This window comes from Camelina sativa, chromosome 11 (genome assembly GCF_030686135.1).
Source record: "Camelina sativa cultivar CO46 ecotype springtype chromosome 11, ASM3068613v1".
NCBI lineage: Eukaryota > Viridiplantae > Streptophyta > Magnoliopsida > Brassicales > Brassicaceae > Camelina > Camelina sativa.
This window is the reverse complement of record NC_141890.1, coordinates 10632164-10649491: the sequence shown is the minus strand read 5'-3', so window position 1 is coordinate 10649491 and position 17328 is coordinate 10632164. Positions and strand designations below refer to the sequence as shown.

General features: G+C 33.5%; 1 protein-coding gene and 1 pseudogene across 6 annotated transcripts; one reads left to right on the top strand and one right to left on the bottom strand.

The window, feature by feature from the left end:
- Positions 1–936: 936 nt before the first annotated feature.
- On the bottom strand, positions 937–5974 carry LOC104722919 (lysine-specific demethylase JMJ28). 6 transcript variants are annotated; one of them, XM_010441174.3, is made up of 12 exons: positions 5030–5974; positions 4788–4933; positions 4209–4314; positions 3972–4104; positions 3633–3696; positions 2938–3541; positions 2511–2840; positions 1896–2318; positions 1732–1804; positions 1549–1634; positions 1350–1469; positions 937–1253 (listed from the first exon to the last, which is right to left on the bottom strand). In XM_010441174.3, exons 1-12 carry the CDS (start codon positions 5675–5677, stop codon positions 1155–1157), a joined length of 2832 nt encoding a protein of 943 aa, XP_010439476.2. In that variant the 5' UTR covers positions 5678–5974; the 3' UTR covers positions 937–1154. The 6 variants fall into 6 exon arrangements, with proteins under 6 accessions (XP_010439476.2, XP_019086962.2, XP_087331041.1 ...); XM_019231417.2 differs by having other exon boundaries at positions 2938–3538; XM_087474915.1 differs by having other exon boundaries at positions 2938–3502; positions 3609–3696; positions 5030–5968.
- Positions 5975–15401: 9427 nt separating this feature from the next.
- On the top strand, positions 15402–16472 carry LOC147933829 (glutathione S-transferase T3-like; annotated as a pseudogene).
- The last annotated feature ends 856 nt before the right edge of the window (positions 16473–17328 follow it).

The window sequence follows — 17328 nt, the reverse complement described above, 5'->3', positions numbered from 1 at the left end:
TCAAAAACCGTTCCTCATTTAAAAACGGTTTATTAAAAAACTCTTCAATGTTCGAACCCTTTCAATTCATTTAAGGATCATTATTTGCTTTCCTTGCAAGGATCATTTCCCTAACAAACCCATCCATCAAAGTTGTCTATTCTTAATCGAGATGATGATACGTGACTACTAGAGCGAAAATACATTCCGAGTCCCCCATCCTTTAAGAAAATAAAACTCAGGTTATTAGAAAAAGGTTTACCACAATGTTGGCTTTCACAAAGATGGCTAGATATCAAGGGTTGCTTCAAACCCGGGCTACTATGTTCTTAATCCGAAACTACCATAAGCAGCCTGTTATAGTTGTGTGGAAGAAACCCCAAAATGGATGGATAAAGCTTAACTTTGACGGATCGAGAGGACGAGAAGGACAAGCCAGCATTGGAGGGATATTCAGAAACCACAAGGCTGAGTTCCTTCTTGGATACTCTGAATCCATAGGGGAAGCCACAAGCACCATGGCCGAATTCGCAGCCCTCAAAAGAGGCCTCGAGCTTGTTCTAGAGAACGGGTGGACGGATCTATGGCTCGAAGGAGATGCCAAGATCATAATGGATATCATCTCCAAGAGAGGGAGACTGAGATGTGAAGAGACAAAAAAGCATGTGAATTACATCAATGTGGTTATGCCTGAGCTGAGCAACTGCGTGTTGAGCCATGTTTACAGAGAAGGGAATCGAGTCGCTGATAAATTGGCTAAGTTAGGACATCAGTTTCAGGATCCTAAAGTCTGGAGGGTTCAGCCTCCAGACATAGTCTTACCAATTATCCATGACGATGCAAAAGGTAAGATTGTTCTTAGAACAAAATGAGCCCAAAAGAGGTATTTGTAATTAAACTGTGTATATATCATTAGATTTTGTCAATCACAAGCCAACATATGTAAAAAAGAAAAACTTTTGTAACATCAAGATATATTCCACTTTATTATTAATAACCCAACAACAGAATGGCAAATGAATTCCCTTTTGCTCTCTCTCTGTTCTTGTTTGTTTATTTCTTCTATGTATGTTTACATTCTACTACTCCTTACAACTGCAACTCAACAGCTTAATCTTTCCCAGAAGAATAGGGTAACTATCAATGGTCAAGAATCAAGGTTGCTACCTCTAGCTCTAGTTATATAATCTCGATGCACCAGTTGAATCTGAAGATGTGAGTTCCCGGATTTCCTTTACAGCTTCGCTAATTTTATGAATTGCCATTTTCTTCACCTGGTTATTGTGCAGCAATATTATCTTTTACATAAACACACCACCACTACTTTCTTAAGCAACCTTGTTTTAAAACTTTAAACTAAGGGAACTTACCTCAATCTTATTTGCTTTCGTTTTGACGCTCTGAGGAAGTTGATTGAGCTCCTCCACTCGTTTAATAGATTCAGTAACATGCTCAGGTGACAGAAACTTCACGACCGCATTTACGCAAGACTAGCAATAGTTGTGTTGAAAAAATAAATAACTTTATTATTAAAAAGGAAGGAAAGAGTGTTGGATGTAAAAGTAATACCTTATTCTTTCTATTTTGGTATGGACATCCAGCAGGGACGATGACTGCTTCCCCAACACATTGATCAAAACTCCATGGTTCAACGTCTGAGCAAACAAAATAAGCAACATGAAACTGAGTATGCCTTAAAGACATAATGAAATGGTAAGATAAAACTAGTAGAAATGAGGATATGATACTTACCAAACTCTTCCTTAAGCTTTTCTTTGTGGTACTCATCAAGATAGTAACTCTGCTCAAGTAATGGATGACTCACCTGCCAAAATGATACATAACAATTACTAATGATGGGCACAACAACAACTGATCTTTTGTAGAAGCGATCAAACCATCAACCTAAAACTTACGTTTTTTTTGCTGGAATCCATGGATTCTAGCTCGAGAGAGTGGTTCTTAATATACTCGAGAAGTTTAGAAACATCTTGTTTCTGAAATACATCCCACCGGGCACCATAAGAGTTGCTTAGGCTTTCTTCTTCACAAGAGTCGTTGCAACTTTCTCTTTCCTCTCCTTCAAACTTAGTGCCTCTGCATTTAGCGCCTAAACTGTGTTGTGAAGATTCTGAATCAGAACTGGGATAGCCATCCAACCAATCTCTCTGAGCATATGCCTCAGACCTATCTCGTTTCTTTCCCTTATCAAATCTACTCTCCCTCCCCTGCTCTGGGTTTTTAGATCTTACTCTTCCAATATTTTTCATAAGCTTTCTTATCCTACAAATCTGTTTAGTGGATACATGTGTTTCTGTGACATGTAACAAGATATCAACCTGCAGAGCAAATCAAAGGTTGAGAAAAATATAAGTAGATCTGAAAAGTTAAACCAGAAAAGTGAAAGAAAATTTAACTGACCACAGTGTTACTACTTTAGCTAACAATCCGTATAAATCTTCAATTTGTAAAGCTAGGAAAGTGTGAAATAAGGGATGGCTCTTCCAAATGGAAGGATTAAGAAAACTTACCATGTCACAAGTTTCGAAACCTAACTTCTTCACAGAATCAGGCAGTGCATATTCTTCACCACTCCTGTATGAAATATTGAGGCATGGACCAAAATCAGGTGTTTGTACAGTGTCAGGTAGGTTGGCTGCGATATTTAGTAGTCCGCTCTTCGGATCCATGTAGTGTGAAATTGGTAAAATATTCAGTATTTCAGCATAATGATTTGGAAACTGTTCTTTAAACAATGAAGACGAAAGCCATCCCTCCAGCTTCAGCCTTTCTTGACAAGTATTAGTCTCAGCCTTTCCTCTCAAAGACCCTAAAAAAAATTGCTTTACGCCAATTTCTACCTGTCATTGAATAAGAAATAGACCAATTAAGAGATTAAAGGGTATTAAAATCCAGAAAGAGAGCGCACCAGTAACATCAAAGAACACAAGGACTAACCTCAAACCAATCCATACAATCGGTACTATTGCCAGTTTTGCTGTTTATGGTCATAAGATAGCAACAGAACATGGCTACTGGATCCCAGTTCTGGCTTAAACCACCCTTTAACACACTGCGAACTACTACAGGATGGCCTTTACTCCAGTGTGTCTGAAAGTGTTCGAGATTGTTTTGTTGAAATTCCATCACTGTGGGGTAGTATAAAAATTTGCCAGTTCCGTCTTCTCTTCTCTTAGATGCTTCTTTCAAGTTACTATCGCTACTACTAGATTTCGTTTCCATTCCATGACAAAATGGACATCCAAAGAATTTATCCAAGACTTCAGGCAATTCATAGCAACTGACTACTTCCTCTGCACTGATTTCTAACTTGCTTGTCAACTCCAGAGACAATAGACTCAGAGAAAGGTTATTGCTGCATCCTTTGACTTCTTTCAGCTTACAATCTGATAGAGATTTTATACCATTCGAGCATTTAACTGGCCCAACCTTTCTAGATAAGCTCCCTTGACTCTGATCTTGGTCACAACTTAGCCTGAGAACTGAGGAACTGCGGGTGCACCTTTTTTTCAAATCCACAACAGCAGAGTTGTCACTGCTGCTACTCAGACAAGTATTTAACGAAGTAATCAGAAGAAGAAAAAAAACACAATATGTGAACACTTAACAGTAGAAGGTAGCAGAGTAAGCACCAGAGCTGTAGATCATCAGAGGTTGATTCAGAGCTATGTACTTGAGGTTCAGCTGGATTTCCCCCTATCACGAATGTTAAAGAAAAGAATCAAACATATGAGCCTGTAGGGATTAGTGCGTGAGACCGCGATCCACAAACTGACGCATGGGACTCACCCTTTACTTGAGAATAAAGAGGGGAAAGATAGCATGTCCCAAGAACGAGTTTAACTTAATAGAACCGTAGGATCCAAAAAATAAAGAATCTGAAATAAAGCGTCTAATTATGGCTGTTCCTGTCCTAAAACCAGCAAGCTATCTTAAGGAAAAATAAAGGATTTGGCAAAACTATTAAACACCTTTCTTTTCAGCGTCATTCTCCATCTCTACTTTGTGTTCTGCATTGATTTCTTTTAGTACTGGAAGAAGCATGCACACCGCATAATGCAGATGCAAAACCCTGTCAATATCACTCCTGACACTCTGAGAATCCTGGAACATTTTATACAAGTTACCAACTTTGTGTCACAAATCATCTGAAGAAAGAAAAAAACCATATAGAATTTTTAAGCTAAGGAACTATCAGATATTCAGACCTTACATTCAGTGACTCCAGACATAGTGACTGAGCAAACCTTGCACCTGCATGATCCACAGCATACAGGGCATTTTTCCTCAACTTCTTCTCTCGACCCCTTGTTCCTGATTTATTCCAAGCCAAAAATCAGTATGATGACTGCTTCTAACCAATTAGTAAATCAAAACCAGAGAACTTAATAGCAAAATCAGAAACAATAAAACTACAGAAGCATTCTCAAGTGAAATTATTGAAGCAGGAAATTGCAGGAAATTGCAGGAAAGAGTATCTCATGTTATTACATCCTAACATTTACGCCACTTATTATCAGGGAAGTAAAAACGAAATTCGAGCAAGCTCTCCTCAAAAGTGGAAAGAAAATACTCTGAATGCACATAAAAACAGAACAAACATTGCAATTCAGCAGCTACCATAGGTGAATGAATAAGCCTCAAGATGTCTTCGGTCCACAAAACGACTGATATCGTTAAGGAGATTCCTAATTATAACTATCCTCTTCATGTAACTCTTTAACTAGATACATAGGATTAGATTCTAATGTTAACAATCCATCAGCAGCAAAAAGGACAGAGCATACCTTTTCTCGATACAATCAATGCAAAAGAACTCTCTTTCACAACTCAAACAACTAATCAAATCCCCAAATCCTCTGGTTCCACACCAATGACACCTCTTCTTCTTCTCCTTCTTTCCATTAACCAAATCCCCCTTGAAAGGAACCACCTTAACAAACACAATCACACAAAACCCAAATAAGAAGAGTAAAAAAAGAAACTAATTGAATACACAAAAAGTGTAAACTTTAAGCCTTTATGTTACCTGCATTTTGCCAACAGGCAAAGGTTCAATGTTCTTAGACCTAAACCTTCGTTTAGCAACCGAATTAGGCTCTTCACCAACTTTAACATCACAAGGAGAAGACACATTACTTGTAGTCGGAGAAGGTGGTGAAATCGCCATCACACCATTAGGAAGAACCCTCGTTAGCTCCTCTCCAACAAATTCACCAAACCCACCATTACTACTATTCACCTTCTTCGTCTTCTTCTTCTGATTCGGTAACCTCTTCCTCTTCTCAACTTCTCTCTTCAGCACCATCCTAATCAAATCCAGCTGCAAATCCCCTCTCTTCAGCTTCATCTTCTTAACCGCTTCATCCATAGCCTCAGCTTCACCCATAACTCGCTTCCTCTTCGATTTCCCCAATCTCTTAGCCCTAATTCTGTGTTCGCTCGGTTCGATCTCAGAACACGCCGCTTCGTCTCCTCCTCCTCCTCCTCCTCCTCTTCTTGATCTAACGAGCTTCATCGCCTCTGAAGCTTTCTGCTTACTCCGCTTTAAGCTCTGAGAAGAGTGATGAGCCTCGCACATCTTTTTACCCTCTAAAGCTCGTCTCTTGCACCTCCATTGCTTACCATCGGAGCGGTTGCAACGAAACTCGTCTGGGACGGTCTCGGTCTCCGACATTCTCAAAAGACCCGAAATTTCTCTGAATTCGGGTGAGAAATTCCCGGTGGAGTATCTCCGGAGTTAGTGATCTGAAACCAGCGACGACGAAGTTGTAGTCAGAGAGAGAGAGAAAGGCGAAAAGGCAAAGTCTTTTTATTTGCAGAGTCGAAGAAGTGGCAGTATTGTAATTAAGAGGAGAACGAGAGTCTTGTTTCGGTAACGTATTATCGCAAATATCGAGAGGATCTTCAGTTTTTCAGTTACCTCTCCTCTGGTCTTTTTTTTCTCTTTTTCTTTTGTGTATTTTGGTTTCTTAATTCTATAATACTACTAGTTTGCTAGTATTTATAAAAAGATAAAATCTTTATTAACTGTATATACTTCATATGATGATAGTTTTCTAATTATTGATAATTGTTTTTAACAAAAAAATTATATTACATTAATTTTTATTTGACTATACATAAATGTAATATATTACATGACAGAAAATAACACTAATTTCACATAAATTTTTAGTCAACGCATATATTTAATATATTACGTGTCAAAAAATAATTATTAATTTTGTATAAATCTTTGACTGATTAGATTCAAAGTACTAAGGGACAAAAGAAGTTTGATATACTACTGTCCAAAAAATGTAACGTACACCCCCAATTTAGGCGTTACAAAAAAAAAAACACTAGTTTTACATGATTTTTTTACTAATTATACGTAGATTGAAATACTACGCATTAAAAGTAACACTTATCTTACAGATATTTTAAGTTGATTTCATATATATTTGATTCTACGCATCAAAAAGTAACGCTAGTTTCACATAATCTTTTGACTGATTAAACATAGATTGAAATAGTAGACGACAAAAAAATAAATCTTAACATTGGTTGTACTTTGTTATAAATATGTTCTTGGTAAATAATTTTAAATTATTCATTCCTATTCAAATATTACTTTCATAAATTATTGTTTATATTTAATATAATACTTTTAATTAAACATGAGTATTTTTCACCTTTATACTATTAAGAACAACAGTTAATTTTGGCAAAAAAAAAAGTTTTAAAATTTAGAGTATGGTTAGAGTCGGACCTGCACATATGTGCGAGGTTGTTTTCAAAAGCTAAGTTTCATTTTTGTGATTTTTTTATTTTTGTTGTTGCTTTGATGGGGTAATAATTTATGTAAAAATTGTAAATAAAGTTAAATTGCTTTTAATTGTAAATTAGTTTTAGGGGTTTTGTAAAGGTTGTATTTGAAGTTTTTAAAGAATAGTAGAAAACATATTGTCAATTTAAATTAGAAGATGTAATTGATGTTTGTAGTTTGTACTAGTGGTGCATATAGTATCAATGAGAAATATTGTTGTATATACTTTAAGTTTGTAATTATATTTGTTGGCCCATTAGGATAGAGGTTATGATGTTGTTGTATTTCCGGCCATATTTAAACCACCATTGTTTCTAAATTTTTTAAAAATAATGTGTGGAATAAAATTTTGGTTAAGTTTATATATTAATAGAGAATAATAAAGTCAAAGAGAGATGGTAATCAAGTTGCTCATCTTCTAGCACAATATGGGTGTCTAAATTGTAATTTCTACTTTGACTGTTTTAATCCTCCAAGTTGGCTCTACAAACAGTTGTATTTAGATTATCAATATTCATCATCAATATAATTTCTTTTGGACGAAAAACAAAAAAAGAGAATAATTGTTAGTGTTAAACTGACTAAAGGGACGGTCTAACCTGATATGATTATAAGAAATTTGGTTAATCTAACCTTTCATGACTATGTGAAAGTGTTAATGCCTCAATGTATTTTTTTTTCTTCTATATCTGAGTTGTTTTCAAATATTTATTTTTGGTTATATGGTACTTCTCAAGTTCATTCGTACGATATGATTTGATTGTCCTAACTATTTTTTAGTTTTGTAGCTATTATATTACCATACTAGATTAGGACACATGCTTATTCGTTGAAATTCCTTTTATTTATATTGTAATTTTTATATAAAATATAATTTATGTCATTATTTTTAAAAGTTGTTGTGAATAAAACATTATGCAATAAAATCATATGCTAAATATGAGGACTTGAATTTTTTTGAGATTTCTTATGATTGTTCCACAGATTAGCCTAAATTTTTTGAAATTTATCAAATCAATCATAATAAATATTATTTCTGTTATTTAATATATAGTTGCTCTGAAATATTAATCTTAATTCATCTATCATTAGCACCAGTTATAACTCATCTGAAATATTAATCTTAATTCCTCTATTATTAAGCTCTGATATTTTCCCATCACTAACAGGAAGAATCTACTCTAAAAAAAAATTATATCCTTAACAGCAGTAAAACTCAAATCAGGAGAGACATAATTTTGTCAGCCTCAATACTTTACAGTTATCCCAGATATAAGAAACATTTAAGGAAACCATACATATTTCTGCCCGTTTACCATCTTCAATGACGGACAATACATGTTTGAAATCACTTTCAAAGACAAAAGCTTTACACCAAAAAGTTTGTTTCCTTTAATAATATCATACGAACTTCTATCCAATGACTCAAAACAATATTTTCTTTTAAATAATATAGATAAAAGGCATACTAGATCTTTTGTCAGATTTTAAAATTTTCGCGTATGATCACGCAGGTAGAAAAGCCGAAACTGGTTCATGTTACTTATTTTTAATATTTGCAATGTTTTAAGTATCATTTGGTCATAAAGTTTTGATGGTGTTTTATCATACATGAAATGTATAAAAAAGACCTAAGAAGACGCATTTAGAAACAGTAGCATTTTCAAAAACTTGCGTTTGAATAGTGTTGGACACAATACCATAAGATGTGTACTGTGTTTTTGTTTGCAACTAGGAGATATCCCGTGCTTTAAGCACGGATCAACATTTAAAAAAAAAATTATAATATAATAATAAAAATTATAATTGTTCTGTAAAGTTATTTTGTTTGAGATAATATTTATTTTAATTGTTATGTAAATCTATTAGTCTTTTTGAATAATAATAATTTTAGAATACTATAGTATTTTATTTTTGACGTATATTACAGTTTTATATTATTTGTTTGTTGAATTTGCATCATTATTTTGTGAAATATGAAGTAGTAATTTGAATATTATAATTGTGAACAAATAAAAATTATTAATTTATCATCTATATAAATTTAGTTTTACCAACCCGCCAATGTGGAAATTAAAACACACATTTTTATAGATTGAGTAATATATGTTCGTTTTAAAAAATTCAAATTTTGCATTTTATTAATCATAAGTATTATATGAAAATTCCAAACAATTTGTAAATAAAAGAAAATAAAGATGATAGGAGAATCATAATTTGAAATCTTATCAAAATCTTTGAAATTTAATTATTAAAAATAATTTTATTGTGTACTTGGATATAAAATCTTAGTTTTTGAAATTCTGATTGGTTTATATTTTTAAAACATATATTTAGTAATTTCGTCCATAATTTATTAGAGAGAGAAAAAATATTTTTTTTTTCTAGATTTTTATATTTGATCTGTCATCGTTTTTTATTTTTTTAATTAACGATCTTTATTTAATTAATTAACTAAGCTTAATTAAGTTTTTCTAATGACAATTAAATGTAATTTTTTATACATTTTAAGGTTAGTTTCATATTTGTACTTCTCAATTAATATAGTAGGATGATTTTGTTGGGCTTTTAGTTTTTCTCTGATTATATAAACGAAAAGTAGAAAATTAATAGTGTTTTGCTTTTGTCTGCATAAACAGCAAATAATTATACTCTTTTAGTCAAAATCTTCTTTTAAATGGAAGAAAATAAATATTTGCCACCTAAAAAAAAAGTAAAAGAATCTATGGTCTTGTACTTAGATTCATGTTCTCTACTTGACATCAAACACCAACTTTGTGTAAGTTGCCACTTTCCACTATTATCAATTACTAACAAGATGGACATATATATTGAATTTGTGGTCAAGAAAATCTTCTTCTAATCGTAATAATTTACGAACTACATAATCTAATTTTCTGCAGTTTTTCTTAGCGAACGATTGTGCACATGCTTTTAACTACTCTAAACATTTTCTAGATCTACTATGATATATGATAGACGGTTCAACATGTATAATGTTTACAAATCTTTAACATAATCGGTAGGCAAAACCAACTGCTCTACTATGTTCATGCTGAAAATGTCGGTAAATCCACACTCGTTACTATGCAATAATTCACATTATGGAGTAATCAACTTGATGTAGAAACACTAAAGCATGTTATATGTAGATTATTTTATTATTTGATAACAAGAAAAGAAGAATGATCTATGATTACGTTTATAGAAAATAGTATAATTTACAAAATCAGTAGTTTTTAATCGTAAAAATTTACAACAAACACTTTTCGTCGTTCCTCTAAGAATTCCATTGATCATATGTAGTTGTTTTACAACCTCATTCCATCTCGAGCACAAAACAAACGGAGCGTAAGTACTAAAAATTGCTTAATCTGGATGATGTGAGTTTTAAAGATTAGAGTCACCAAAAACATATAAACAAACAATCACGGCAATACTTGACTAAAAAACAAAGGTACAGTAGCTGCAAAAATATGAAATATCTAGTCTGGCTGCTTTGGATTTAAAAAAATCTGGTTATAAAAAAAAATAAAAAAATGTACACCCAAATTCAAAAGATTTGTATATATAGTCTCACATTTTATTCAGTTCATTGTAGACCAATTTCGTAAGAATGATATCTACTAGCTAAGTTTTATTCGTTGCTGGTGACTTACGAATCCCAAATTTAAACTCTTATATTAATCAATGGAATCTGCAAATATTATGTCAATCCGCTTTGAAAAAATTAAAAGATGTGTCCAACAGAAGTTGAACTTGGTCAAAAACCCCCGACATACTAAGTCACGACTATACCAGCAACCATTTAGTTCCGATATAATATTTTTTTCTAATGCAATTTAGATATATACCCTTAACAAACTCAAAGTCGCATGGCTTTCACCAAGTATGAAACCACAAGAATGCCCACAATATGCTTGCAAAAGACACACATCCACTTTAGAGGTTCCTATCTTAACTTTTCAAAATTGACATTATCTGATTTTATTGTTTCCTTTGGACGGCTGGGACTTTCTGTCCATGTATGACTAAATGGTCTATCAATTTTACTCTAGAAGATATTGAGTTCTTGTTTGTTTTAATAAAGGTTTTGAATTAGAGTTTTTTGTTGTTTTGCTTTGCTTATAAGAAAACTATTTTCACATTCCAATTAATAATATGGGCCAACCATGAACAAATGGATAATGTTTATTTTTTGTTTAACTTTGAAAATCAAGTTTCATTTTCGTTTTTTGAAAATCATGTTAGATATCGACTGCAGAACATAGAGATGCATTTTCCATGTAATTCACAATTGGTTCAGAAAAAGTAGTTGTATTATCATTTTTTTATTTTACACATTTTGATTCTTTTTTTTTATAAACCAATAATTAATCTTCTGTTTACAAACTACTAATAAAATTTACCAACTTGAATTCAGTTTATTTAGCCTGAGTACAGGCTAAAATAATCATTTTTATTATAATCACTAACTCTTAAATTGTTTGATGTCATTGCTCATTTATATTTGGTTTTCCAGTTTTATTTACGTATTCTCTGATCAGCTCTCTAGTATTTTCTGTGATGTATAAATGACGTATGGAATACGTAGCCGTTGACCATTGTAACAACCAGATGTAATTATCGAAGCTTCTGACCGTACGGACAACAATAATTAACTATCCAAGTCCAGTAGTCCAATTTTTTTTGCGACAATAATTCGCAGTTTCGCTCTTAACAACTGGCGTTAGGAAAATTTTTGGACTAGTGCATATGTAATAGATATCTCATAATTTTAAATTGGACCATATGGATTTTCTTTTGGTTAAAGGGTTTATATGGATGATACACATCACAGACTCAAATCCGACTTATATCTTGCTATGATTAAAATTGGAAGGTACGTACGTATAATATAATCCAACATTGACCAAAACGTTCAAGCTGTGAGCCATTTTAGTGAAAAATGGTGATAACCCAAAAACGATTCTGTCTTTTACTCTCCTTCTTTTGTTTTCTATTATTGGTGAGGGGAATTACCAAGAAAACGCAGTAGACAAAACTAGATATGTAGTGAATTTAGGATGGGATTAAATTAGGTAAACTCTATGAACCTCCAAATTTTGACCATTGGTTTTTGTTTTCTTGTGATCAAGTGGCTATATAGAAATACAACACGAAGTGTATACGAGAAAAACACGTTTTGTTGTTTGTCAAGAACATGGAGACACACAACCCACGAAAACTAACGAGAGCATGTAAAACAAAGTTTGCCTTTTTGCTTTGGTCCAATATATTCATATACGTAGCCGCCCAAAATCTTTTTACATTTTTGAGGCTTTTTCTGATTCTTTGTTTTAAAGTCAATAGATTGCACTTTGTTTCTCCCAGCTCATAATTTTGAAACTTTTTACGACAGACTATTTTATTTTGGTATGTAAATTTAGTCTAATTTAATAACTAAGCTAGATAAAAAAAAATAGAAGTAAACAGTGAACCTACAACGTAGAAATTTGGTTACGATGGACAACGACAATAAATAAATCGATTTCTCAGCAATTTCAACTCGTCCAGAATATTAAAGAAAGCTATATTTGTTTATAACTACATCTATTCATGATGCTTAATTTATAAAGTTGTATTGGTAATACATTTTTTTTTTTTTGGTTTTACAATACATTCGATAAAGTTCTTGGTTTAATTATGTGCATAAACACACAAAAAGAAACATAAGACTTTGCCTTAACAAGTGATAAGAAAATTATAGTCTCTTGAAGAAAGTCATACAGCAATAAATAGTTGACATTTGTAAATGTATAACTCATGTGAGAAAGAAAAAAAAAATCGTATGTCAAAATCACAGTATTTAATCGTTCAAAAAGTATATAATTTAATTATTTGCCAAAACTTCAAAGAACAAAAAAAAAAAAAAGAACCAATGTGTTGATGTACACTTATGTCCAATCGAGCAGTCAAGAAATAACACAACAGCTCATTAAGCTCAACACGCAGGCGGGTCCCACTAATCTATTATTGAGCTCCACGTGTTCTCTTATCCTAAAAGGTGCATGATACCTACACGTGTAAAGCCAGTTATTAAAAAAAACGTACGCCGTGATTTCAATAATCGTAAGGATACTTTTTTTCTTTTTGTGTTAATTACAGTTGCCAAGTCATCGACACTACGAAACACGTGTCGCCAGCCAATTAGGAACTTTTCATAACCTTGTGAAACAAAATTTGTGTAACTCATTTACTTCTGCACGTAAAGATGAAGAACACGTGTCCCTCACTCGCCGGCAACTCTCCCCGGTTCCCCGATCATCTGATTGGTCTTCTACAGTTTTGTGATTTTAATAATGGGTTCTTCTCTTTGTACGGTATATAGTTTATGCTAAACTTAGCTATACAAGAGTGTGTTCTTTGTTTCTTAATTGCTGTGTTTAGAAAGGGATATTTAAATTAATTAATCATTGATTATAACATTTTTTTTTCATGCTACATATACATGATTTATTGGTCTTATTTCAAAAATTCTAAAACATAGATAATATTACAATGGTGTAAGGCGTTGAGACGATATAATTAAATAAAAAATTAGTGAATTTAGAAAGTTACTTGAGATCTTTGCTGGAAATGCATGTGGCTGATCTTGTGACCATGGAAAATAAGATATTATACTACAAAGTTTTATGGTGAATCATTTGGACTTTATTGGGTTGGCTCATACGTTTTCATTAATACCTTTTGGGAAACATGACATAAGTCAATGATGTAATATTAAAGATATAATTTTATGTCTATATCAGGAAATTTCTGCACCTCATATCAATTTATACATATCAATTTCAGGACCTCATATCATTGAGTCAAATTTAATATTGACAGGAGACTATACATATGTTGAAGTAAAGCCGGCCAAAAATAATTATTTTAATAAAAAGTGGATATCAATTAAAATCTATATTAATAAAAAGTAGAAGTTACAATCTCCTAAGAGTACCTTCATCAAAGTATATAAGAGTATTTTAAGAGTATCTAAAATATTAGATGTGATTAAATTTTTTTTTTGTATGATTTAATTTAGAATCGTTGTTTATCTAAGATATTTTTGTTAGGTTTAAAAACTTGTGTCTGTCAGTTTCTGATTAGATGGGAGAAAAATAAACTTTTCTTTTATTTTTTCTTTCTCTCTCTCGTCTCTATCTTTGATCGACAGAGAAAACAACACGACGATAGAATCAAACCGATCACCGTAATAGACACCATCGATGTGCGAAGTGTCGATCATCCGGCGTCTCTCTCGAAACCAGTAGCCCTAATTTTGTAAGATCTCTCAATTGGGTTTGTAGTAATTTTCGATCTGTCAATAATTTTAACGGATGATCTGATTTTTTTTTTATTGTCTCTGTTTTGTTAGATGCGACGGAAGCTTTGGACGAGAATCTGTTTTCAGACTTAACGATTGTGACTCCGGTTCAACACCAGCCTGAGCCGATCGAGTCAGTTATTACTACTACTCATCCATCTCCGACGAAGAGTCATGGACGTCAGGTGTCACGGAGGAAGAAAAGAGCGGGTGGATTAAGAATAGGATACAACAGGCACGAGATCAACAATCTCGACAAAGACGAAGATGATTCCTTCAATCAACAATCCGATTCCATTAGTCAAGTATCAGATTCCGTCGCGCAAGTGTTTGATTCCGGTAACCAATCTTTGGACTCTTGTACTCCTCCCGCTGATGTCGATGTTGCTGTTGTTGTTAGTAATGGTAGTTATGTGGCTGCAACAAAGCTGAAATCAAGTAATGGCATCGATGCGTTCGTTGATGGTAATGTCTCGGAAACTTTGAGTGATTCATACTTGTCTCTGATTATTTAGTCTTCAGCTTCTGATTATGTAGTTTTCAGCTTCTGATTATGTATTTTATTCTTAGTATTGCTTCTAGCTAGTGTGCTATCAACTTTTATTTTTTCTGTATCTATCTATGTGTGTGGTTATTTGTTCAAAGTGTTTAAATGGTGACAATGCAGGACTTGAAGAAAAGCAAAGGAAGGTGGTTCCAGTTACGCAATGCCAAACAGTTCCAGATGAGTTATCTTACTCAACTATATTCTGTTTACTTATTCATTGATATCGTTGATGGTTTGGTTGCTTTAGTGAGCCTATTTGGTAACGAATCAGTTTGATTGACACTGTTATTGTTCATTGATGTCTCTTTCTCTTTCTTAGTCTTTCAGATATTTGTATCATGAATTTGCATCATTAAATTGACAAGATCAGTTTGGTAAATGTCACACTTAAACACTCAATGCTTTGTAACTTGTCATGTTTGCTTGTATTGTCACACTTAAACACACATTGTTGGTTGTTGTCACAGTAATACACTTATTGTCTAGTGTTAGGTTATACTCAATGCTTGGTAGTTGTCATTGATTGCTTGTTATGTCACATTTAAAAACCAAATACACTTACACCTCACTTCTAGTTATATATTAAGTGTTTAGCTGAACCTAAACACTTACCTTTCTTCTCCTTTACATACCTAACCAGACAATCAACCCTTCATTATTCTCGATCCTCTTTTAAACTCAGAAACTTGCCTATGGGCCCATTTAGTAAAGCTTTAGGTTTTCTGGACCTGTTAAGTAGTCAACAAGAAAGCCACACCCTTGAAACCCATTCGCATGCTGAGGAGGACCCTGTAGGTGAACAAAAATCAAAGGAGCGTAGAAGGAAGTGGTCATACATAGAAGATGTGGCCCTCATCGGTGCTTGGCTCAACACTAGCAAGGATCCAATTATTTATGTCGATCAAAAATTTGGTACTTTTTGGTCACGAATTGCAACTTATTATGCTGAAAATCCTAAGCTAGTTGGTGTAGAAAAGAGAGAGCCTAGTCATTGTAAGCAAAGGTGGCAAAAGATCAACGAAACAGACTGCAAGTTTGTTGGAAGCTATGAGGCTGCAACAAAGTTGAACTCAAGTGGCCAGAATGAAGATGATGTCATGAAACTGGCTTATGAAATCTACTTCAATGATTATAAGGTGAAGTTCACCCTTGAGCATGCTTGGAGGGAGCTTCGCCATGATCAAAAATAGTGTGGTTCCAATTCTGCGAAAGGTAATGGAGCATCAAAGAGAAGGAAGTGTGATGATCTTCATTCACAGTCATCAAGCTTTGTTCCAGTTACTCAAGTAGAGGAGGAAGTTCGGCCTATTGGTATTAAGGCAGCAAAGGCGAAAGGTAAAAGGCTTGTAAACAAGCCAATGAATCAGCCAGAAGGTTCTTCTCTAGTGGAGTTCCAGACCATGTGGGAGATAAGGCAAAAGGAATTTGCCTTGAAAGAGAAACAGAGTGTGATTAAAGAGAAGCAAAGCAAACATAAAATGCTTGACCATTTACTTGCTAAAACTGAGCCTCTTACTGAAATGGAAATAGCTATGAAGAATAAGATAATTAATGACATGTTGTCAAGTTAGCTTCAGTTTGAGTTTATGATTGCTTTTGTGTTGTTTCTTTCAGTTGTTGTATGATGCTTTTGACTATGAGTTTATCGGCTATGTAATGAATTTACCTTGTTTTAATGATATGTAATGGTTTTACAATGGGATGTGTTTTACAATGAGATGTGTTGTTCATGTAGCTTGGTATTAAATGAGATATCTAGTTTAGTTTGGTTGTATGATTGATTTGTGTTTCTATGTGTCTTTCTATCAGGACAAGAAGAAGATCACGGACATTGTTGCTCTTGGTCACGGACAAGAAGAAGACATTGTTGCTCTTGGTCACGGACAAGAAGAAGAAGAAGACATTATTGCACTTGGTCACGGACAAGAAGAAGAAGAAGACATTGTTGTTGTTGGTCACGGATATGTTGCTGTTGGTCACGAATATGTTGTTGTTGGTCACGATCACGGACATGTTGTACCCACGATATCAAGCTCCATTATATAACAACATCTTTGTAAACACATAAATGAGAGCTAGAGCTTATTCCATTTCCATTTTGTATCCACAATATCAAGCGTTTACAATATATTCTTCCTTTTTTCAATTTATTTTTCTCTTTACAGTTTATTTTTCCTTTTTTACAATATATTCTTCCCTTTTCACAATAATTTTTTTCCTTTAAAATGGCATCTGCTTCTAATAACATTGAAGAAATGATGGATGGGTATTTTGATCATGCAATGGACAATTATTTTGATCAAGCATTCGAGAATCGTTTCGATCATGCAATGAATCAATTTGCACCCGAGAAGAAGAAACAAGTCCACATTGAAAGAAAACGTGAAGAGGGTCACCAACACTAATGGGATGATTATTTCCGTGAAGATGCAACATATTCTCCTAAAATCTTTCATCGCCGTTTCAGAATGAACAAACCCTTGTTCATGCGTATCGTCGAACGACTCTCAAATGAAGTTCCATACTTTGAACAAAGAAGAAATTGTCACGGAAGGCTTGGTCTCTCTGCACTACAAAAGTGTACAGCAGCCATTCGTATGATGGCATATGGTTCTGCAG

What these genes read in the sequence shown, in the direction of transcription:
- LOC104722919 (XM_010441174.3), bottom strand. Translation starts at nt 5,677, where the DNA reads ATGTCGGAGACCGAGACCGTCCCAGACGAGTTTCGTTGCAACCGCTCC. An exon ending in GTTTCGAAACTTGTGACATG is followed by an intron (nt 2,319 to 2,510) that starts GTAAGTTTTCTT and finishes TTTGCTCTGCAG; the next exon opens with GTTGATATCTTGTTACATGT. An exon ending in AAAGCTTAAGGAAGAGTTTG is followed by an intron (nt 1,635 to 1,731) that starts GTAAGTATCATA and finishes TTGTTTGCTCAG; the next exon opens with ACGTTGAACCATGGAGTTTT.